The 24582-nt window shown below is 49.7% G+C and overlaps 1 protein-coding gene and 1 long non-coding RNA gene across 7 annotated transcripts in view; one reads left to right on the top strand and one right to left on the bottom strand.

Moving 5' to 3' along the window:
• Nucleotides 1-1192: 1192 nt before the first annotated feature.
• On the bottom strand, nucleotides 1193-14832 carry LOC108349685 (uncharacterized). 2 transcript variants are annotated; one of them, XR_001836073.2, is made up of 3 exons: nucleotides 14695-14832; nucleotides 2300-2492; nucleotides 1193-1620 (listed from the first exon to the last, which is right to left on the bottom strand). It is a non-coding gene; the product is annotated as an uncharacterized LOC108349685 (long non-coding RNA). The 2 variants fall into 2 exon arrangements; XR_005494745.2 differs by lacking the exon at nucleotides 14695-14832 and adding an exon at nucleotides 14303-14441.
• The window catches only part of Capn1 (calpain 1), a 30916-nt gene continuing 14976 nt past the window's right edge, over nucleotides 8643-24582 (top strand). The window contains exons 1-10 of one of the 5 annotated variants that reach the window (XM_063282744.1): nucleotides 8643-14771; nucleotides 16008-16275; nucleotides 16420-16489; nucleotides 16777-16895; nucleotides 18734-18867; nucleotides 18973-19141; nucleotides 20780-20863; nucleotides 21190-21275; nucleotides 22308-22382; nucleotides 22469-22629. In XM_063282744.1, coding sequence (XP_063138814.1) covers nucleotides 16009-16275; nucleotides 16420-16489; nucleotides 16777-16895; nucleotides 18734-18867; nucleotides 18973-19141; nucleotides 20780-20863; nucleotides 21190-21275; nucleotides 22308-22382; nucleotides 22469-22629 — 1165 coding nt within the window. In that variant the 5' untranslated portion in view covers nucleotides 8643-14771; nucleotide 16008. 5 annotated transcript variants of the gene reach the window in all.

Raw genomic sequence — 24582 nt, 5'->3', positions numbered from 1 at the left:
CCAATTAACAACTGAAAACACAGAGTGGGGTTGTTGCGGGGGAAGACATCACAGACTCCTCAGAGACCTCAGAGGCCCAGGGACCCTGAAGACTCCAGAGAGGACAATGGGCTGAAAGGAAGTGACCCAGAGGTCCTGAGCCAGCAGGACATTCCGAGTTGTCAACTGTGGTAGCACAGGCCTGGAATCTCTGCCACTTAGGTAGCTAAGGCGGACCAAAAGTTCAAGGCCAGGCTGGGTAACTGAGACCCTGACTCAAAATGTATAAAGGGGGATGGGGCTATGGTGGGGCAAGCAGTGGCTCAGTGGTTAACAGCACTGGCCGCTCTTCCCGAGGATCCCAGTTGGATTCCTAGTACCCACACTGTGGCTCACAATCACCTGTAACTTCACTTCCAGGAATCAGACAACCTCTTCTGGCCTCCACCTATGTTTTTTGAGATAGGACCTCCCTACTTAGCCTTGTCTGTCCTAGAACTCTCTGTGTAGATCAGACAGGCCTGGAACTCAGGGATTTGCCTGCCCCTGCCTCCCAAATGTTAGAATTAAAAGTGTGTGCCACCATGGGGTTGGGGATTTAGCTCCGTGGTAGAGCGCTTGCCTAGCAAGCGCAAGGCCCTGGGTTCGGTCCCCAGCTCCGAAAAAAGAAAAAAAAAAAAGTGTGTGCCACCACGGGGCCCAGCTTGTCCCTTTTCTAAGGGACTCTCAAATAATTGGAGGAAGCTTTGATAAATTCCTAGTTAGCAGTCTATAAGGTAGAAAAGTGATAGGGCTCAGTGTAAAGTGGTGGGGGCGTGGTTTGAGCATTAAGCCCCGCCCCTTTCCCTACATAGGCTTTGATTTAGTCTAGCGTGAGGGCAGAGCTGAAAGAGCTATTTTAAAATGCTAGCCTGGACCCCAGAGCTGTAGGTAACCTCAGAGATCAAGTAAGCATCACCTCACCCCCACCCCCAGCTGGAAGATGGCCGACAACTTGAGTCGCGGGCACTTTCTGAGCCTTAGTCAGCTCCTCCCCTCGAGGATGGAGTGGGCTTAGGAAGGCAGCTTGAAGATCTGAGGAAGCCCCTGGGCTTGCTCTAAGTCCGAGTCTTTGGGGTTTGGGATGTAGTCCAGTGGTAGAGTGCCCTGTGGCAAGGCCCTGGATTCGTTTTCCTGCCTAACAAAGGCGTGAGGGAATATGAAGAACTGAGTATTAAATTACATCTGTTTATTGAGCAGAGAGCAAGGGCTTGCCAAAGTGCGATGGTGGAGGTCAGAGTTCAACTTGGAGAGTTGGTTCTCTCTTCCCACCGTATGGGACCTTCGAACCTGGATCATCAGGCTTGTGGGGCATAAACCTTTATCTGCTGAGCCATCAGAGTGGTTCATATTAAGTATGCAAAGTATTTCCGTTTCCTTTATGAGTATGGAGTTGGCCGGTCTTTCAGCCATGCACTTAAGTGCTGGGGCAGGGATTCAAAGTCGAAGAACTCTTTAGGTGCTGTTAGACTGGGTCTGGCAACACAGGCCAGTAATCCCAGCACTCTGTGGGCAGAGGTAGGAGTATCGATGCAAGCTTGAGCCATCCTGGGCTATGTAGTAAGTTCCAGGCCAGCCAAGGCTTCTCAGTGAAACTCTTGTCTTTAAATAGAAAAAACAAAAAAACAGAAGCTAGGCAAGATTCTGCACACCTATAATTCTCTATGATTTAAGATACATTAAAAATGGAAAATGTTTCATATGTCCCCCTATGCTACTGTTATACTAAGATTTCAAAAATTCAGATTTTTACACTGATCCATGGAGTTCTGATAAGCTAATGGAGCACTGTTTGCAGTTCCGCCACGAACACAAGCTTTTAAATTCTCTTTGGTTGTCTTGTGAATATGGACATAAAGATATTTCTCATCATGTGAAAAACGTCCTGTTACACCTGTGTATCCAGCCCTCTGATCCAAGAAAAGAATGTTCATGCTTTTTGACCCAAACCTATAGCTTTTGCTAGGTCTCAAAGGCCTGAGCCAATTCTTGCAGCCTTACAGACGCCTGTTAACTGCTTTTCTAAAATATAGATTTCAATACAATGCTAATACTAATTAATATACATCTTTTGTTAAGTAAAATTCACAAAGGCATCAGGGAATCAACAAAGTCATAAGATTTGAATCCACCTGCCACAGATCAAATGGACTCCAGATAGGTACGCCCGCGTGTTCTTGAGAATGGGATTGGCCCCCTTGGTCTTGGGATTGCTCACCTTCCCCACTTACTAGACAGTTTTAACTTCCGTCCCTAGTCTATTCTCTCAGCAGATTCTCACCTGGCTGGCAGACTCCATCCAGGGCTCACCTGTGGACCGAGCTCTGGACTTGCTGATGTTAACCAGCCCAGCTGATGGGACGGCTTCTGTCTTCTCCAGATGCTAATCAGATGCTTCTGACAAATGCCCACTGCCCAGCCTTGGACTAGCATTTCAGCCTTCCTGGGCCCCGATAACAACGTCCTAATGTGAGCTGGAAGTAATGACAGAAGAGATTACATTGTCCATTGTCCCACCTAACAGGCTGAAATGCTAAGTCAGAAGGACTGACATACTGGTCTCACCACCAGCCTGATCCAGCCTTGCATTTGATATCCCTTGCATGAAAAACCTCATTTCACGGTTTATCCAAAACTTCATTAATGCTATCCAACCAGTAATTTTGAGAGCATAACACAATACTTTATATAATAGACAGGAGGCAAAATATCAAAGATGTAATTCGGGTACAGAAACACAGAGGGCAGGGTCAAACAAGTTCATGTTCCTGGGCCTAAGAATGAAGGTCCATCCCATTTCTTGAAATGTTTTCCTAATTGTCTCTTAACTGGTAAAACATATACAAATTGTTGTTATCTAAACCAAGGTGCAGAAGTTATATAACCACTTGCCTGTTTCCCCCTAAATGACTCCATGCAACTTGTCCATTCCTTTGTCCTTTATCATTCTAAAATTCTGGTCAGAGTCCAGGAGGGGACCTGGCTACAAAAGCTAAAGTGCCTTGAGACCAGGTACCGTGGTCATAGCAGTCTCCGATGGGCACTCCCTTGCTTAACCCATAATATCAAAATACAATTGGATAACCCTGCAGCTCCCCCCCCCCCACCTACCACCCCTGACTTTGTGTTCCCATTCCTTAAATCTCCTGTCAGGGACACAGTTCAGATCCTGAACTGGCTGCCTTCTTGAGCGCTCAGAAAGTACAGCTTTCATTTCTAAGCTTCTGTCTCTGAAGTGAGTTTTCTTGGCTTCCACACCAAACCCAACACACCACATATATGCCTGGTGCCTGGGTAGGCCAGAAGAGGGCATGGGATCCTCTAGAACTGGAGTTATGGGTGACTTTGAACTCCCATGTGGATGCTAGGACTTGAATCCAGATTCTCTGCAAGAGCAACAAATGCTCTTAACCCCTGAGCCATCTCTCCAGCCCACAAGAGACCCCTTTTTAAAGTAAAGAACATGGGCATGTGTTATATTCCTTTAATGCCAGCACTAAGGAGGCAGAATTAGGTGAGTATCTGTGAGTTCGAGGCCAGCTCGGTCTGCTGGTCTACAAAGTGAGACCTACTGAGAGAGAAGGAGCAGGGTGAATAGAGAGAGGGTCAACTACTTGAGCCTTTGGAATCCTATGGGCACACTTTTACTTTGCTGAGGCCCCGATTTTCTGTAAAATGGGTCTTCTGTTCCACTCACCTCCCAGCAGGAATAACATAAAAACTCTTCCAGTGTTTAGCACAGCTCCACTGAGGCCAACCCTGCCTTACTGCCGTCCCAGCCTGGGAGACCGGCATGAAATGAGGTTGGGGCCGTGTGAAGAACGGATTCAGATGTCTGAGGCCTTGGCCTTCTCCTTCTCGGTTGGCAAGTTTGGCCTGTGGTGGGGTCATACCAGAAACTGGTTTAAATGTGGTATAGACCTCAGTGCTTCTCATATCACTGTGTCAGTAAGGGGGTGACCTGTGTCCCCTGCTTCTCTTCTCTACTGCAGAGCCCCCCCCCCAACACACCAAATTCCTCTCGAAAGAGTCCCTGCTTTCAGACCTTCAGATAAGGTGAGACACAGCAGGGATAAAGGCTCAGAGTTGTTTGCAGGGATGGTTGAATTAGTGGGGTTTGAACTGGGTTGCTGGTCCCCTGGTCTCCTGGGATAAACTTGCTTTTTAGATTTATTTATTTATTTATTTATTTATTAATTATATGAGTACACTGTAGCTGTCTTCAGACACACCAGAAGAGGGCATCGGATTCCATTACAGATGGTTGTGAGCCACCATGTGGTTGCTGGGATTTGAACTCAGGACCTCTGGAAGAGCAATCTGTGCTCTTAACCTCTGAGCCATCTCTCCAGCCCGATACACTTGCTTTTAATCCTTAAGCCTGTATCTTTAGGCTGTCCTCCCCGCCTCCCTCATTATGTCTTCCTATATATTCGTATGTGTGGGTGCATTCAGGTGGTGTGTGTGTGTGTGTGTGTGTGTGTGTGTGTGTGTGTGTGGGCATTTTGCCTGTGAGAATGTCAGTGCACCATATACATGCCTACTGCTGCTGGAGGCCAGAAAAGGTCACCTGATCCTCTGGACCTGGAGTTACAGACAGTTGTGAGCCACCATGTGGTTGCTGGGACTTGAACCCAGGTCCTGTAGAAGACTAACTGCTCTTAACTTTGAGCTAACTCTTTAGCCCCTGTGGTGTGTGTGTGTGTGTGTGTGTGTGTGTGTGTGTGTGTGTGTGTGTGTGTGTGCATGCATTTAAGGCAGACTCTCATGTCTTGAATACCAGGCTAACCTCCAACTTGATATGCATTTCTGACGCCTCTGCCTCCACTTCCCCAGAGTGGGATTACACATGTGCAGTTCCACACCGGGCTATTGATGCATTTACTTGTTTATTTTGAGACAGGGTCTTACTATGTAGCTCAGGCTAGCCTCAAACCCTAACAATCTCTTGAACCACTGTCCTTCCTGCTGGGGTTTATTTACTCACTTATTTGGGTTTTGAAAGACAGAGTCCACATAGCTCAGGCTGGCTTTTAATTGTCAATACAGTTTTGTATAACTTCAAATTCCCAATCCTCCTGCCTCTGTGCCTAGCTTACACCTTATCTTTTCTTCCTTGCACCAAAATGTTTTGCGAGCGAATGACCCTAGTTGTTCGCCCTTCCTCCCCATGGGCTCATTCTGATCCTCTTCCTTCCCTCCTGCCCCTGGTTCTGGTCTACTTGCCAAGTGCAAACCGGAAGGTCACTCATTTCTGGTGCTGTGAATGGCTGTGGCCGGCTGACTGGCAGGGCAAGGCCACACACAGCCTTCACCCCTGGTTTCATTCTTCTCCAAGTAAGTTCCTTGCAAATGACATGGAGGATGTGGAGAAGCCTAAACTTGAAGTCTCCCTCCTGGGTCCCTGGAGAAGCGTGGTGTTCCCTAGTGGGGGAGTTCTTGAGCAATAGGGATTCTCCGTGGCCTTCCGAGCTGCAATGAGCTATGAGGAGGTGAGGTCTGGCTGGTTAACCCAGGGCACGGAAGCTGGGCCCCCACTGCTGTTCAGTCTACTCTGCCCTTCTCAGATCACGGCCAAGGAGCCAACTCCCGGGCCCTGCAGCTACAGCAGTACCACAGTGAAAGGAGCTGCTCTCAAGTCAGGAGCCCCTCCCCACTGAGCGCAGCCACTGGCTCCTGCACCACAGCGGGCTTTGGGGGGGCCCTTCCCTGCCATCTGAAGGCCATTGTTCTCACTGCCAAAATGATCTCTCAGTGGACCAGAAATCTCTCAGAAATCTCTCAGGTGATGTTCTTGTACCCTTAGATGGGACTGGAGGCAGGCACCTACACCTCTGAGTTAGAAGTCAGAAACTGTTCGAGTGAATACTGGATTGAGGAAGGGAAGGGTATATGGGCTGGGTCTCGCTCTGCCTCTTCCTAGCTTTGTGGGCTTGGCAGGTTTCCCAGTGCAATCCCATCATATCCCCTATCTGCATCTTCCCCGGCCCTCACTTAGCCCTAGCTGATGACCTCCACAGGATCAAGAGCTGCCTGCTTGCTTTCTGGTTGAACCACGTTCTGACTGTCTTCCCTCCTTCTGCCCTCCTGCCCGTGGGCCTCAAGCTGGCAGTGTTGACACTACCTCTCACTTTCCTCTTAACCCACCCACTCAGGTGTCTGCTCCAAGAACAATCGAGAGTCTGATGAACTTCAGGTCCTGGCTTGGTTTCTTGGCCTCGGGTGATGGGGGAGGGTCCAGAAGGCATCAGGCAGTAAAAGCAGAGGACCAGCTCCGCCCCCACCCCACCCCTGGCTGGTGGCCAGTTGCTGCCATCCTGAGCCTCAGTTTCCCTTCTGTGACATTCTTCTCCTATGGGTGTAGAGGGGATTGAATGAGCAGAGGCATCTGGAACCTACCGAAGAGCTCACGTGGAAAGCAGCTCTAGAGCCCATCTAAAAAATAACTTTAGGACCAGGACTGTTTGTAAGTGAGGCACAGTGGCCAGACAAAATGATGTACACCTGGGGCTGGGGATTTAGCTCAGTGGTAGAGCGCTTACCTAGGAAGCGCAAGGCCCTGGGTTCGGTCCCCAGCTCCGAAAAAAAAGAACCAAAAAAAAAAAAAAAATGATGTACACCTGTAATTCAAGTGCTCAGGAGGCAGACGCAGGAGGATCAAGGGTTCAGAGCCACCCCGGGCTACATAGTGAACTTGAGGAACAGCCTGGGCTACAAGACACCTTGTTTGAAAACCAACCAACCAACCAACCAACCGATGAGACAGGGCTCCTGCCTGCGGCTGCAGTCAGTTACACTGCCTTAACTGTTACAGCACAGGTCCTGCTCCAGAGACATAACGACAACCCGAAGAGTGACATCCTGCTGGGGGGGTAAGCTCAGTGGTAGAGCCCTGCTGCACCACAGGGTCAACCCCCAGAACCTCCAAAGCAAACCACAAAAGTAAATTTGTCGTTAATGGGGAGGGGAGGGCTGCCTAGAGGGGGTGACACTTAAACTGAACAAAACTGAACACTCATGGGAAGATGGCCCCATGCGGGTGTGGCAGCCCGGGCTGTAATTCCTGCACTTTGGAGGTGGGTTCTAGGCCTGGTTCCTGAGGATCAGAGGTCAGAAAGCTTGGAGGCTGGGACATTAGAAGCCAAGGCGAGGACTGCAGTTTGTTTTTGTCACTCCCTCCTCCCCCTCCCTTCCCCGCTCTCTCCCCTCTTCTTCCCTCCTCTTCCCTCCCTTTCTTCCTCTTTTATTTTGTGACAAAGGTCTTGTGCTATGCACACACTTGCCTAAAATTCAATGTATAGCCCGGGCTGGCCTTAAGTTTACATCAATCCTTTTGCTGCAGCCTCCCAAGTGCAGAGATTACAGGTGTGTAATCGTGTGTGTGTGTGTGTGTGTGTGTGTGTGTGAATGTGTGTGTATGTGTATGAGTGTGTGTATGAGTGTGTGAATGTGTGTGTGAATGTGTATGTGAGTGTGTGAGTGTGTGTATGTGAGTGTGAGTATGTGAGTGTGTGTGTGTGTGTGTGTGTGTGTGTTACTGGGGCTGAACCCAGGACCTTATGCATGCTAGGCATGGCCTCTTACTGATTATTTATACACTGAACCTCACATGAACATTTTGAAGAGTCCGCTTTTTATTTTTTTATTTATTTATTTAATGTACATGAGTACACTCTTGCTCTTTTCAGACCCTTGCTGGGAGTTGAGCTCAGGACCTCTGGAAGAGCTGTCAGTGTTCTTAACCACTGAGCCATCTCTCCAGCCCCCTTGAAGAGTCAGTCCTCTCACCTTAACCTTAGACATCTCAACAGTGACCATTTTTTTTAGTCTAAAATAGTATCTATTATTGTGTGTATGACTGTGTGTGTATGGTTGTGTGTGTGTATGACTCTGTGTGTGTGTGTGTGTGTGTGTGTGTGTGCATCAGAGGGTAACTTTCAGGACTTGGTTCTCTCCTTCCATCATTGGCTCCAGATCTCAAACTCAAACACACTGTAAGACTTTTACATCAGTGTACCCAATGGGCCATCTCAGTGGCCCCTCATGAGTTTCTTATGATGTCCTCTAAAAAAACAACAAAAAAACCCCTAAATAACTAAATATAAACAGACACCTATGTGAGTATCAGATATTTGTGTGTGTGTGTACATATGTTGACCTCTGACTTTGCTCCTAACACACAGCTCCTAAAATCCACACAATTTTGTGTGTGATAGAATTTGTCCCTCAGAGAAGTCCTTGGATTATTCATAAGGAGAGCAGGTGGAAGTCACGCTAATGAGGTTACAGGGCTGCTCATTTTAGAAAGGCCCATCTTGGGACTGGAGAGATCACTTAGTAGTTAAAGTGAGAAGATGGGAGTTTAAATTCTCAAAGTGATCAGGTATGGCAGCTTGCCTACAACTCCAGATCTGGAAGGCAGAGATGGGATCCCCAAAGCAAATTGTCTAAAAAGACTAGCCAGCCATTTGGTGAGCGGTGTGTTTGACTGAGACCCTCAGTGTGAAGGTGGAAGAGGATTTAGAACGGTTGTTTAGTCAACCTCTGACCTCCACGTGCCTACAGTGAGCTGAGCCCTCCCACAGCAACCATCAATCAAGACAACATTCCATGGGACGGTCTTTTTAAAATTTTTTTTTTAAATTTATTTTCCTCTCATACAGCACATCCTGATGGCAGCTTTCCCTCCCTATTCCTCCTCATCCCCCTAGAACTTGCAGGAGTCTTGGGGAGGCATTTTCTTAGTTAAGATACTCTCCTCCCAGTTGTCTGGGTGTGTGTCAACTTGACAGAAACAATCGGTTTAAACAGACAGAAGGGAGTCACGTGGGTGCCCTGTTTGTGGATGACATCTGAGGGGGGAAGAGTTATCTGTGGAGGAACCTTTAACCCGTGTGCTCTACACTAACCCGGAAAGTTAACAGTGAAGCAGGGGCATCTCTAGCAGGACATGATTTTGCCAGCTGAAGATAGTTTATGTTTGGAATTCTGGGAACTCTTAAGAGGGTGTATAAACCGAGGCCCCCTTTTGCCTCAATCTTCTTTCTCTCCTACCTAGCGTTGGGGGTTTGGACGGGCTTGGGGTGGAGAAGATTGGGATAGGTAAAAGAGTCTACCGTAAAATGGTGACTTCAACCCACCCTACTCTCATTAGCCCACTCAGGGCTAGAGTTGCATTTGATACATCCCCATTTCCCAAGAGCCCCTCCCCCATCTGCCAGTGAGTTCCTGTGGGTTTTAACAGCTTTACTGCAGTATAATTGGCACATAACAAACAACACAGACTTAAAATGGATATCTTGTTTCAATGTGTCATGTATCCACAAAACTTTTATAATCCGAAGAAATAAACATCTGTCACCCCACAAAAAACGTTTTCTTAAGGCCCTTGGCTATCCCTCCCTCTCACCCTTTTCATCCAGTACTCATCTCACTACCCAACACTACAGTAGTGTGAATTCCCCAGAATCCCCTGCTTCCTCCTGGGTGTTTGAATGAGAACGGCCCCCATAGGCTTATATGTTTAAATAGTTGGTCTCCAGTTGGTAGAACTGTTTGGGAAGGATTAGGAGGTGTGGCTCTATTGGAGGAGGAGTGTCAAAAGCCCATTCCATTCTCAGCCACTGCTCCAGTGCCATGCCTCCCTCCCTGCTGCTGTGCTCTCCAATGGGACAGTCATGGACTCACCCTTTGGAACCACAGCCCCCATAACTGCTTCTTGTCTAAGTTGGCTTGGCCATGGCATCTAAACATGAAATAGAAAAGCAACTAAGGCATCTGTCCCTTCTTTCCTCCTCCCCATTCTTCCTGCTGAGGATCAAACCCAGAGCCACATCTGTATTAGTTTTTGTTGTTGTTTTTGAGACAGAATCCTGAAGTGCCCATGGGAAGAGGCACTATTAGGAGATGTGGCCTTGTCAGAGAAAGGGTGTAGGTGGGCTTTGAGACCTAGTGCTCAAACTCTGCTCAGTGTGGGGCAGTCTCCTCCTGGCTGTCTTTAGATCAAGATGTAGAACTCTTGGCTCCTCTAGCACCAAGTCAACCTGTATGCTGCCATGCTTCTCACCATGATTATAGTGGACTGAACCTCTGATTCTGTAAGCCAGTACCAATTAAATGTTTGCCTTTATAAGAATTGCCTTGGGGGACTGGAGAGATGGCTCAGTAGTTAAGAACACTGACTGCTCTTCCCGAGGTCCTGAGTTCAATTCCCAGAAACCACATAGTGACTTATAACTATCTGTAATGGGCTCTGATACACTCTTCTGGTACTTCTGAAAACTGTACTCATATACATGAAATAAATAAATAACTCTTTAAAAACAAAGAGTTGCCTTGGTCACGGTGTCTCTTCACAGCAATAAAACCCTAACTAAGACAGAGGGCTTTGTGTAAGCTAGGCAAGAGTTCTACCCCACTGAGCTACACTCCCAGCTCCATTTATTTACAGATTTGTTTCCATTTTATGTTTATGATTGTTTGCTTATGTGTGTGTTTACCATTTCACACAATGCTCACAGAGGCCAGAAGAGGGCGCCAGAATCCCTGGAACTGGAGTTACACATGGTTTCAAGTACTCAAGTGGGTGCTGGGAACTGAATCACAGTCTTGCTGCTCTTGAAAGAGAACCATGAATTCAAGATGAGTTTAAGCTACACAAAAGGCTGTATCTTAAAAATTAAGGAAACTTGCCATTTTCCTTTTTTGTGCTCTGCTTGTTACAATGGTTGAAGCAATATAGACACAATGTTATTCCTTAAAGTCCACAGTTCACCATCAGGTTCATCCTTAATGTTGTTGATCTAAGGGTTTACAGATACAGTGCCATGCCCTGTATCCACCATGACTGTAGCTTCCTGGCCTTGAAAACTCACTGCGATCCATCCAGTCAGCCCTTTCTTCCCACCTTCTGGTAACCACTTTTCTCTTCATTTTGTCTTTCCCCCCATATTTCCCAGAAAATTTAAGGTCTAGAATCATTCAAGACACCATTTTCTCAAGAGGGTGTGTAAGACAGCTCAGTGGGCAAAGGTGCTTGATGCCAAACTCAACAACCTGAGTTTGATACCCGAACACACATGGTAGAAAGAAGAACAGAAACACGGACACTGCGGCTTATACATGTAAATAAAATCACTTTTGACTTACCAAGATACATTTAAGATCCAATACCATCGTCTATAGCTTTCAGCTCACTCCTTTTTTTTAAAAAAGGATTTATTTTATTTATGAGTGCCCTATCTGCATGTCAGATCCCATTGTAGATTGTTGTGAGCCACCATGTGGCTGCTGGGAATTGAACTCAGGACCTCTGGAAGAACAATCAGTGCTCTTAACTGCTGAGCCCTCTCTCCAGTCCCAGCTCACTCCTTTCTCTACCTTTCTTCCCTGGAGATTGAGCTTAGGGCTTTTTGCGTGCAAAGAAAAGTGGCCTAGCATTGAGCTACAGCTCTTCCTGGTCTTCTAGGGTCTCACTGTAGAGCCCTGGCTGACCTGCGACGTGACTTGTAGACAAGATTGGCCTTGAATTTGGCTCTGCTCCAAGTACTGATCAGGAATGTGTCACCATGCTCCTCTGCAGCTCAAGTTTTTAAGGCAGGGTCCAGCTAAGTGAGTGACTCAAGTTGCCAGGAACTCCCTCTATAGCCCGTGCAGGCCTTGAACGTGTGATCCTCCAGTTTCAGCTTTCCAGCTGCTGGGAGTACAGGTGGTGACACGCTTGGAGCTCCTTTTTTCTATCACTGAGTTTAAAGAAGCTGAGAAGTCCGCTGATCCCTCTGCCACACTGGAGAAAGCTGGGGGTGAGGGGGCAAAAGGCCATCACCTCTGCTCCTATTGTTGATTCCCCATGTGTGTGACAGTCATGAACCATGAAATGGGAACTTCCTTAATATGGACAGCAATTCGTCAGTCAAGTACCACCAATACCTCGGCCCCTGTAAAGGTCATCCATATTAGCCTGGCATTGAGAAGGGCTTCACCACTGCAGTCTATGCCATTTCTCCCACCCAGAAGACTATGGGCAGCCTTTCTGAGAACCTGTCATCTGATGGCCATGGGGATATCCAGAGCATCATCACGCAGAGGCTGACACTGCCAAGACTCAGTCAAGGCCAGCCCTGAACTGAATGAATGGGAAGCTCACTGGGTGTCCCTCCTGTGTCCAACCATAGTATCAGGATCCTACCTGCTAAGTTGCTGAGTACAATGACATCAGGAAAGTGGTAAGGAGCCAGGTGTGGTGGCACACACCTTTGATCCCAACACTCAGGAGGTAGACGCAGCCTGGTCTACATACTGAGTTCCAGGACAGTTGGGGCTATGTAGAGTAAAAGAGCTTGTTTTTTGTTTTGTTTTGTTTTGTTTAAAGAGTGAATCAATCTGAAGGGCATTCCCCGAGGACCAGTTTGTTCCTGCAGATTAAAAGTAGACTCCTTATTCTACCTTTTTTTTTTTTTTTTAAGATTTATTTATTATGTACACAGAGTTCCACCTCCATGTATACATGCAGGCCAGAAGAGGGCACCAGATCTCATTATCGGTGGTTGTGAGCCACCATGTGGTTGCTGGGAATTGAACTCATGACCTCTGGGAGAGCAGACAGTGCTCTTAACCTCTGAGCCATCTCTCCAGCCCTTATTCTACCTTTTATGCTGAGGCTGGCACCACCTTCAATGGCCATCTTGTCAAGTTAATTGCCTGGTGTGACAATGAATGTGGGTATAGCACTTAGGTGGTGGCACTTAGGGTCCACATGGCTTCCAAAGAGTAAGAGCCTCTGGGCCACCAGGTCAAGCAGGATTAGAAGAGAAAGAGAGCTGTATCTGCTGGGGTGTCCCTGCCCCTACTCAGCACCCAACTCCCAAACACACAGAACATCCCCTCCTTAGAGTACTACACCACGGATCCTCAATAACGTTTGTTCCCCTCCCTCCAAAAGGGACACCTGCCACCCTTTTTTTTTTTTAAATAACTAGTTTTTTTTTTTTTTTAAGATTTATTCATTTATTATATATAAGTACACTGTAGCTGTCTTCAGACACACCAGAAGAGGGCATCAGATCTCTTTACAGATGGCTGTGAGCCACCATGTGGTTGCTGGGAATTGAACTCAGGACCTGTGGAAGAGTAGTCGGGTGCTCTTAACCGCTGAGCCATCTCTCCAGCCCCAGCTGCCACCTTTTTGACTTGAGCCATTTTTTCTGTCCCTGGATTGTGTATGTATTTATTTGTTTTGGTTTTTTAAGACAGGGTTTCTCCGAGTAGCCCCTGAGTAGCTGTCCTGGAACTCTCTCTCTCGCTCTCTGTAGACCAGGCTGGCTTCAAATCCACAGAGACCAGTCTGCCTCTGCCTCAGAGTACTGGGATTAACTAAAGGCCTGTGCCACCACTGCCCTGCTCCAACCTTCTTTGATCTGTTGCCCATTTCTCTTGTCCCCTCCAACCCACCCTCATTTAACCTTCTTTGCTTGTACAACTCCGAGCCACCCCCAATAGAATGAAATCTAAACTCGCGGGGCTTAGTGGTAAATTCTGTAATCACAGCTGTTGAGAGGTAGAGGCGGGAGTACTGGGAGCTGAAGGCCAGTCTCGGCTACACAGAGAGTTCAAAGCCAGCCTAGGCTACGTGAAACCTCATTTCAGGGAGTGAAAAGAGCTGGAGAGATGGCTTGGCGGTTGAGAGGAGCGCTTGCTGCTCTTCTAGCGGTGCAGGGTTCAATCCGCAGCAGCAGCAGCAGCAGCTGTGTCAGGCAGCTCTTGATTGCCTCTAACTCTAGCTCGTGGGGGTCTGAAACCCTCTTCTGCCCTCTTGTGGTTACTTGCATGCATGTGCACACATAAATAAATAAAATCTGAACCCCTGAATCCGCCCAACCCTACACTCTCCCCCCACTGCTCCCCCCCCCCCGATTAAGCAACACCTGCTACACCTCAGTTCCCTACCTGCCAAGGCTTTTTTCAGGCACCACCCTACCCCTAGGCACGTGCATCTCCCCACCCCTGCCATAGTCCCTGATCAGAGCTTTTACTGACACCTGCATTAATTAGATCAGGCTTCAGACAGGAAAAGTGTGTGGACCAACTCTTCCTCTCCATTAACTGTGAAGGCAGAGGCGTCACCATTTTATGCCCAGCTGAGCACAAAGCCCAGGTGGGAAAGTCAGCTGCAGTCAGCTCTTAACTTTTGGAGTGTCGAGGTGCCTAGACTCTCAGGAAAGGCACCATCGCTTCATCTCTTGTCCATCTTATGTAGCCTGCATCGGCCATGCTGTGCCCTCCATACCTGTGCTGAGCCTTGGTACCGCCCCAATCCCTCTGCATCCTTGGCGCTCCAAGCTCTTGTGCGCCCAGGGGAATCTGGTGGGCCTGCCCTGATGTTCAGGGCCTCTGCTGCCCTCTCCCGGGTCAGGTGATCCCCACAAGGGCGCTGATTCCAGGTGGGTAGACCAAGAACTTGAGAAAAAAGGTCAGAATGCTACACAAAATTGTCCCTCTTTTTCTTTTGCATGGTTGGGGAAATCAAGGCACGGATTTACCTAAGGCCATGCAGGGAATGCGCAAAGACCGCTAGGGCGGAGTGCTAGCTCTGTAGGCCTGCGCCCTAAGGTGAGGGGGTGGGGAGCTGGCTCAGTCCTACAACCGGGATGCCGCAGGGACCGGCCGGGGTGGGGCTACCGTTTGTCTAGCGTCCGGCAGAAGTCCGTTCTCATCCAGCCAGGGGCGGCTTCAGCAAGCAGTTGGGGCAGCTAGAGGTAAACCCTGCTTCGCGCCGAGCGCCGGCTGGGCTGGAGGACAGCTGCGCCCCAGGAGGCACGCGGGGGCTCAGGAGGCGGGTCGAGGGCTGTGGTGGCGGCGTCATCGAGCCCGGATCATCCCCAGTACCTTCCCGGAGGGCGACGTAGGGTGGGGCCCGCGGCTCTGCAACTCGATCTGCGGCCCTAGTTAAAAATACCCCTTGCCCTACCCTCTCTCTGGCCGGCGGTGCCCTTCTATCCCAGTCTAACCCTCCTCACCCGGACCGGCGACTGGCTCCCCAGGGAGACAACTCTGCCTTTTACCAATTTGTCCTCTCGCAGAGCTGGCTTAGAGCCTGCGGAGGAAGGGAGGAACTGAAAGACACTCTAAGTAAGAGATAGTAAAAAATGTTGCGGGGGAGATAAGGGAAAGCCTAGAGGGAGCCGGGTAAGAGCCTCAGGAGTAGGTGGAGGACTGGGGAGGGAGGGACCAGAGCCGAGGGGCGGTGGAGGAGGGCGGGGAGGAGGGCAGGGAGGAGCGCTCTTCCTGGTTGGGCCCTGCCCTGAGCTGCCACCAAGGAAGCCAGCCCCAGGGACCGCAGCAATCTCCCAAACTCCCCTTCCCCAGGTAAGAAGTTGGGTGTCCAAAACTGTCTGACTCAGGCCACTGCTTCTGGGGCTAGGGGGCTGTGGCTGATCGGCCCCTGTTTCAGGTCTTCTGTGTGCTTGCGTGAAGGGTAGGGGTTAGGAAGCAGCTCAGCCCAGGCGCACAGCTCAACCTGTCCGCCTGAAGCCGGGCCACTGTCCAGTGCTCTGATGTTCAGCTTGCGGGAGGACATCAATGCTGGGAGTTTTCAGTTCCTAAGCCGAGGAAAGGGGCAAATGAACTAGATACTTGGCAACTTTGTGAAGGGGGTTACAGGCAGGGAAACAGGGTCAGAGATCTTAAATGAAGTACCTTTGCTCTCCCGTGCTGTGGCTGGCCTCCACCCAACTGCCTGGATGAGTGACACCAAAATGTCAACTCTGGATAGTAGGGATAGGAGAAGGAGAGGTGGTGGCCAGGTATCTAAAGACTGGGCACCCTTTTCCAGATTCTGGGAGCCTAACAAGGTGGCTCAGAGTCCCAGGCTCTGTAAAGGGGGCAGTGAACTATGTCTGGGGAGAAATGAGTCCAGGAGGACTGCTAGCAGGCAGGCATTGTGTTTTATCCCGGGAAGGCCTGTATTTCTACCAGGCCCATGTGTCCCCCAGGATGGCAGAGGAGTTAATCACACCTGTGTACTGCACCGGGGTGTCAGCCCAAGTGCAGAAGCAACGGGACAAGGAGTTGGGCTTGGGCCGCCATGAAAATGCCATCAAGTACCTGGGCCAGGATTATGAAAATCTTCGTGCAAGATGCCTGCAGAACGGGGTCCTCTTCCAAGACGATGCCTTCCCTCCAGTTTCTCATAGCTTGGGCTTCAAGGAACTGGGTCCCAATTCCTCTAAAACCTATGGCATCAAGTGGAAGCGTCCTACGGTAAGAGGGCAGCTCTGGCTGGAACTTGGCTCTGATGATGGGTGGGCAACGGGAGAAGGAGAGGTGGGGCCCCCATTATTAGTGGTGTCTGGGTGCCAGTTTCTAGAAGGGACTGGCCCAGGAACAGGATTGTGGGTCTTGTAGGAACTGCTGTCAAACCCCCAGTTCATCGTGGATGGAGCCACCCGAACGGACATCTGCCAGGGAGCACTGGGTAGGCCCCCAGGGGTGGGGTTCTGGGTGTTTTCCTCATTGTCGTCCCCGTTCCCGTTCCATTGGGCACTGCCCCAACTCCGCCCTCCTGCAGGTCCAGACAGGCTTTGGCTATCAGCATAGGTGCTGGTTCGCCCAGATTCCTGGGTCTTTTCTGTAAGCGGAGGGGAGATGAAGGGTCCCCCACTCAGGGAATCCCAGGTGGTTCCCAGTATTCCGCATACACAGAACCTCCCTCCCTTGGGCAGATCTGAAGAGCAAGCCTAACAAGTGTCTTTCCTATCCCAGGGGACTGTTGGCTCCTGGCTGCCATTGCCTCGCTCACTCTCAACGAGACTATCCTCCACCGAGTGGTTCCCTACGGCCAGAGCTTCCAGGAGGGCTATGCTGGCATCTTTCATTTCCAGGTGACGGTCCCTGCGCCCTCCCTGGGACAGAGGCATAACTGGCATTAGGGAGATGAGAAAGGATGGCCCACAGCACTGTGGAGCTGAGATGGCCGGGGCCACACCCGTGTGGGTGGCCCTCCCTCTGGAAGGTATTTGGCCTCTCCATGCCACCTCTGGTCAGCCATGTGTGAAGGGCAGGTATTTCAGCTTGCAGCTTTCCTAGGTAAGGCTGTGCTAAGCAGAGAAAATGCAGAAGGAGTGCTTTGGCTTTTCTTCACCCCAGCCTCAGTTTCCCTAGCTTCCTGTATCCGTTTTCCCTTTTCCCAGTGTTCCAGCTTTGGCAAGCCTGACAGAGCGTAGGAGAAAAGACAGACCCCACATTTAAGCCCCACTTTCCTGATGTTTCCAACATGACTCACCTTTCGAGTTACATTAGTGAATTCTCTGGGAGCTGGTATTGAGAGAGGCACACCCCAAAAGTCTTGGTTGAGGCCTTCCTACCATGATGATCGCAGTCATGACCGAAGGGGTCTCTGGGTTCCTTCCTTCCACCTAATTAGGCCCCACTAGCTCACTCTGCCCTGGCCTGGAAGAAATGGTGGCTATTACTCTACGCTGAGCACCCTACACCTAGCCAGCTCTGGTCAGCAAGGATATAGACTCTATCCTTTTCCCTCCCCTCTTCCCTCAAATCTCCAATCTGCTCCTCTTCCAGCTTTAACTGTCCCATTCAGTACCTCGCTCCAAATCCTTCAGTGGGCCTCTTCTTACCTCATACTCTGGGCTTCCCCCTGCAACAAACTTTTGGTCCTCTCAGAAGCTTCTGTGCCCAGATCACCTCCTGATGCCTCGGCCTGCATCCTGGGGTAAATCCAGTGCCTTGGGGAACCAGCCTGCCCATGTGTGGTTGGGGTCTGGGCACAGCATTTTCTTTCCACATCTCGACTTCAATACTCAAGCTTAACCTAGGGAGGCAGGGGCTGGAGAGATGGCTCAGTAGCTAAGAGCACTGACTACTCTTCCAGAGGTCCTGCCAACCACACGGTACCTTGCAACCATCTGTAGTGGGATCTGATGCCCTCTTCTGTGGTGCAGACTTAACAGAAAGACAGAAAACTTTTGCACATTAAATAAAAAAAAATAGGAAGCCAAGTAAGAGGGGGCAGGATCTAGGGTTGCTTTGAGGAAGAACACTGGCTGGAGGCCATCTTGCCCTCCCCCTCTCCCATATCTGAAGGCAAGTCTCATTCTGTACTTGTTCATCTAAAGTTTTAATTCCATTTATTTATTTATAATTTGTGTGTGTGTGTGTGTGTGTGTGTGTGTGTGTGTGTGTGTGTGTATTAACAGTGTGTCTGGTAAAGGACAGAGGACAGCTTGCAGGGCCAGCTTTCTCATTCCATCCTGTGGATCCTAGAATTGAGCTCCAGCTCTCAGGCCTTTATAAAGGCTGACACCTATACCTCCAGAACCATTTACGGAGTCCAGATCTGGTTTTGTGGGATTGCTTTGCTTTTGAGGCATAGTCTTACTGCTATGTCGCACTGCTTGTCCTAGAACTTACTGTGTAGATCAGGTTACCCTTGAGCTCAGAGAGATCACCTCCTGAGTGCTGAGACACCTTTGGGTGTCTATGGTTGTGGGGCCCAGGGCTGAAGAGGACTGATTGACTGTATACTGTAGCAAACGCAAGGCATGCCTCTATGAATGTGTGTGTGTGATACACATATGTGTTACACATGTACCCAGCTTACAAATCTAGACTCATACATGCATTTAGTAAGACTAGCTAAAGCTAGAGCTGAGGCCTGGGGGACCCCAGAGCAGGTGCTCACTTTGTCCCTTCTTCCCCACAGCTGTGGCAGTTTGGGGAGTGGGTAGATGTGGTCGTGGATGATTTGCTACCCACCAAGGATGGAAAGCTGGTGTTCGTGCACTCTGCCCAGGGCAACGAGTTCTGGAGCGCTCTCCTGGAGAAAGCCTATGCAAAGTGAGTAGCATCCTGGGGCCTTGTCAGCTTCCGGGGTGGAGGGGGTGCTCCTCCCTCTTACCTGGTCCTGCTTGATGCTACTAACTGACCTGGAGCTGCCCACAGAGTGAATGGCAGCTATGAGGCCCTTTCGGGAGGCTGCACCTCAGAGGCCTTCGAGGACTTTACCGGTGGGGTCACTGAGTGGTACGATCTGCAGAAGGCACCCAGCGACCTCTACCAGATCATTCTGAAGGCCCTGGAACGAGGCTCCTTGCTGGGCTGCTCCATTAATGTGAGTGATATCCAACTTCCTCTGGCAAAGCCTAATCTCATCCTCAGTGCAGGTTCCGTCCAAGACACACCCCTTCCTCACCTCATTTCTGGCTGCAAATGAGCCCCGCCCCTCACCTCCTCCTATGGGCTACCTCCATGCGCACTCCCTGTTCCCCCCTTCTTCCTTCAAACCTCTGCCTTCAGCCATGCTCCAACTTGTTCCCCAGCTTCCTCCTGCTCCCTTCCCTTCTCATTCTTTTTTGTTTGTTTGTTTGTTTGGTTGGTTGGTTGGTTGGTTGGTTTATTTAATGTGCATTGGTATTTTTCCTGTATGTATGTCTATGTGACATCCAGGTGCCAAGTCCCTGGAACTGGAGTTACAGACAGTTGTGAGCTGCCATGGGGGTGCCGGGAATTGAACCTGGATCCTCTGGGAGAGCAGCCAGTGCTCTTAACACTGAACCATTTCTGCAGGCAGCACATATAGTAAAATTGAAACAATATAAAGTAGATTAGCAAGGCCCTTCATTCTTACCACCTTCCCATGTTCGGAGGCTATCACAGTCCAGTTCTTCAGCCTCCTGAGGCAATCTCTTTGCAATTCTCCGACTTCACCCACGCCTGGCTCCTCCTCCTGTCCTCTCCTTGCTCACCGTTATCTGCCCCACGATTGCCACAGCCACTTCTAGACTTCCCTAGTCCTGGTCTGGATCATTCCACACCAGCATCATGGCCACACACTGCTATGGAGCCCGACACAAAATCTTGGAATTTTACTTAACACATTGAGATTTTTAAAATCTGTGAATTAAGTGAGCCCTCCCCAAGGGTGAACTTTGTGAATGCCGTGTTACCATGTCTTAGGGTTGGAGCGAGAGATGGCTCAGTGGCTAACAGTATACACTGCTCTTGAAGGAGACCCAAGTTGGGTACCTGATGACTTGGCCTGTGACTCCCACTCCAGGAGGGGCTGACGCCTCTGGCCGCTAAGGGCATCTCACATACACACACCAACCCCGAGTCACATACAGAGAGTTACAGTTAATTAGGAAAGAAACTTTTAAAATAACTTACTTATTTCTATTTTACGAGCATTGATTGGCATTTCACCTGCACACGTGTCTGTGTGTGGGTGTCAGACCCCCTGGAACTGGGTTACAGATGGTTGTGAGCCACCATGTGGGTGCTGGGAATTGAACCCAGGTCCTCTGGAAGAGTAGCCAATTTCTTAACTTAGCCACCTCTCCAGCCCCTAAACTAAGCTTTTTTTTTTTTTAAAGGGCTATATGACTCTGTAAGTTTATCCCCACTGGATCCGTCCTCCCCCCCACCCGACTCCATCCCCTCGCTGCATCCCTCGGGGGTGCTCCTGATTATCAGAGTGTGTACATGTGCACATTCACTACCTCGCCAGCCCTAGCCAGTGCTAGCTTGGTGAGAGCATCGGTGAGGTATCTAGGCTTGACCCTGCTCCCTAGGAGGAACAGCATTTGTGTGTAACAGTGAGTGAACAGGCGAGGAGTCTCTAACAGTTTCTCCCATCAGCTTTTGTGGGGGTTATGTGCAGGGGGGTAAGGGGTCCTGCCTGCGCCTCCCGAATCCTCCAAGCAGGAGTGGTACTCGATCTCCTGACCACAGCGCATGCTTCCTTCTGCAGATCTCCGATATCCGTGATTTGGAGGCTATTACTTTTAAGAACCTGGTGAGGGGCCATGCATACTCTGTGACGGATGCCAAGCAGGTATTTCCCTGGATGGGACCTGCCCCTGCAGCGCGGTTCTGACTTCCATGTGTCCCTGGCATCTGACCTGGGCTGTGGGAAGTGGTTTCTCTTTCTGACCTCTGAGATAACCATCCTGGGGTATGCACTGATGCTTATGCCCAGTGACTCCGGTTCATTTGTTTAGCTGCCTCACTGGGCTGGGAATTCCTAGAGGGCTGGCTTTAGGGTGTGGAGACTGTGCTGTCCTGATGTTTGCTGAGTAGTAAGTGGGGTGAGGTTGTAAAGACAGAGGTCCCAGAAGGGACATCCAAGGGCATGACACTGATGCACAGTCTGGGGAACAGGTCACTTACCAGGGCCAGCGGGTGAACCTAATCCGGATGCGGAACCCCTGGGGTGAAGTGGAGTGGAAAGGACCCTGGAGTGACAAGTAAGCCACAGGGCCACAGGACAGCGGGCACTAGTTCGGGAGGTTTGAGGGAGCCTGGAGATGTCCTTGATATTTCTGCCTGGGTCCCACCAGGCTGGATGTGGACTCAGAGTTGGGTAAAGGGGTCACATCTTAGGAGTTTTCCCTGACAGAGCCCACCTAGGCTGTGGGCACTGGGATAACTTGTGGATACACCCAGGGCCTCTGACTTAACCTTGATAAAACATAACCCTGGCTGGATGTGGTGGTTTCTACTTGTAATTCCAGTGTTCAGGAAACTGAGGCAGGAGGATCAGTACAAATTTGGGGTCAGCCTGGGCTGCACAGTGAGTTCCAGCTCAATCTAGGCTATGTACGTAGTCTTAAAGGGGGTCGGAATATGGTGGCATATACCTTTAATCTCAGCAGAGAAAGGCAGATCTCTGTGAGATTGAGATCAGCCTGATCTATATACCCAGTTCCAGGTCAGCCAGGGCTATTATATAGCAGGGCCCTGTCTTCAAAAATGGAAAAAAAAAAAAAAAAAGGAAAGAAAAAGAAAAACAAAAGGTGTGGTGGTGCCTGGAAAAAAATGGTTCAGCAGTTAAGAGCTTGAATTGGTCTACAAGAAAGACCTGAGTTTGGGTCCCAATGCCCACGTTAGGAAGCTCATAACCCCATGTAACTACAGATACAGAAGATCTAACAACCTCATGGCCTCCACACAAGCACACACACACACACACACACACACACACACACACACACACACAATTTAAAAAGTAAAAATTGGTCAGGCCTTTAATCCAAGCATGCAGGATGCATAGACAGGTGCATCTCTGTGAGTTCAAATCCAGCCAGGGCTACATAGTGACACTCTGCCCCCAAAGGAAGAGGGACTCTTAAATAGGAATCTATAAGGACCTCAAGAGGGTGGCCCTAGAGAAATCCTGCTGATCTGGGCTCTAGAAACACACCAGGTTGGGCAGGACTCAGGGACAGAAGTTAGATAAGTCAGTGGTGTCCAAGCCTGGCAGTGCCTGCTTTTCACAGCTCCTATGAGTGGAACAAAGTGGACCCCTATGAACGTGAGCAGCTGAGGGTCAAGATGGAGGACGGGGAGTTCTGGTAAGCGACACTTTTTCTCCACTTGCTCCCCTAAAACCCAGTTCATGATAGAGGACTGTGGTTCACCTCTGCCCTTGGGCCCTCAGGATGTCCTTCCGGGACTTCATACGTGAGTTCACCAAACTGGAAATCTGCAACCTTACACCTGACGCCCTTAAGAGCAGAACCCTCCGGAACTGGAATACCACATTTTACGAGGGCACCTGGCGCCGGGGAAGCACTGCTGGAGGCTGCAGGAACTACCCAGGTGAGTGGTTGGGAGACAGGGTAGGGGTGTGAGCAGGGCCACCTGGCTGAGCCTGTTTTGTCCCTTGGGAGACAGACAGTTGTGATTGGATGTTCCTTAGATTATCTTTAAGGATGGCAATAAAGGTCATGCTAGACTGTCTGGGGCCTGGGTAAGAAAACCTCATTGTTATCCAAACATCTACTGGTGACTTCATTTCCAGCACCTTCTTACCCACTGACCGCCTGTCCTCTTACCATCCCTTCTTATCCACTGACCGCCTGTCCTCTTATCATCCTTTCTCACGGTGGAATGGCCTCTCTATGTCCCCCACCCCTTTCTCACGGTCATGACTGTTGTGGAATGGCCTCTCTGTGTCCCCCACCCCAGCTCCTTGACATCAACTTTTTTCTCTACTCCTGCTCTACCCTGCCCCCACCAAAGAGCATTCTGGGCCTTGCAGTCACTACTTACTTCCCTGGGAATGGCCCCTGCCCGGGCCTCAGTCTCACGGAATTAACTGACCCTGCTGACTCCCGTTTTAATTACTCTCTCATTTTGCCCTCGCTTTCTTCCTCTGTCTCTCCCTTTATTTCTCCCTCTGTTTCTCTTGTTATCCCTTTTTTGGTTTGTTTTGATTTTTAAAATTTTTTTGAGTCAGGGTCTCCTGTAACCCAAGCTAATCTTAACTTGATATGTAGAAAGGATGACTTTGATCTTCTGATCCTCCTGCCTCCACGTCCAGAATGTTGGTATTACAGGTGGACATTACAACACCTGGTTTATGTGGTACTAGGGGTGGAACCCAGGGCTTTGCAGATGGTAGACAGGCTCTCTACCAGTTGAGCTACAGCCCCAGTCCCATTACCAAATCACCAATCATCATTTTTAACGTTGTTAAAAGTCTTACATTTATATATTTACAGTGTGTGCGTGTGGAGGTCAGAGGACAATTTTTTTTTTTTTTTGGTTCTTTTTTTTCCGGAGCTGGGGACCGAACCCAGGGCCTTGTGCTTCCTAGGTAAGCGCTCTACCACTGAGCTAAATCCCCAGCCCCCAGAGGACAATTTTTAAGGCTAGTTCTCACCTTCCACCATGTAGGTCCTGGAGATCTAACTGAGGTCGTGAGACTTGCTGGCGAGTGCCTTTATCCACTGAGCCATCCTGCCGGCCCTCTCTGTTTTTATCTTGACCTTACAAACATCTGCTTCCCTGGTTTCTCCCTCCGTCACCCAGCACAACCACAATCCCCACTGAACTCAGAACTGACTCAGAGCCACTAAATGAGGCTGGAGAGAAATCACACCACGGAGGCTGCTTTCCTTGTAAATTCACAACCACAAACCTCTAATAAGCAGTTTGTGAGCCCCGCCATTATTCTAGGAACCCTCCTCTCTGCTCCACCTCTCTGTCTACTGTGGCTGCCATCTAAAGACCTTGTACTTCATTGAAAAGAAGCTGGGCCTCCAGTCACAGCTCACACCTGTCACTGAGGTGCTTGGGAGGTAGAGGGAGCATTGGGAGCTGGAAGCCAACTTTGGCTGGATAGCAAGTCTGAAGCCAGCCCAGGCTGCTTGAGGTCCTGTCAGAAAAGAGGAAGAGAGAGGAGTGAAGCAGGGAAGAGAAGAGGGGAGAGAGGCATTGTTACGTAGGACACCTCAGGTCCCCACCTCTGCCTCCCCTGTCTGTCTCCGATGCACGTATGTCTGTACCTGTGTATGATGCACCTGTGTCTGCACTGGTTCCTCACCTGGGACAGAAGTGGTCCCATGGCAGAAGTGTCCATGCTACTGGAGAGGCCTATCATTCCCAGATCCTGTTCTCTCTTCCCTGAAAGCACTTTGCTTCCTCAAACTCCCCTCTCATCCTGTGTCTTTATGGAAAAATCCTATCTTAAAATATGTGGCCCTCTCTTGACCTCCCCTACCTCCCTTCTCTGCTCGGGGATTGGTTACTAAGCTGCCCTTTCCTTCC

Source organism: Rattus norvegicus, chromosome 1 (assembly GCF_036323735.1).
Source record: "Rattus norvegicus strain BN/NHsdMcwi chromosome 1, GRCr8, whole genome shotgun sequence".
NCBI lineage: Eukaryota > Metazoa > Chordata > Mammalia > Rodentia > Muridae > Rattus > Rattus norvegicus.
The sequence above is the reverse complement of the archived record's forward strand: the minus strand, read 5'-3'. Positions and strand labels throughout refer to the sequence as shown.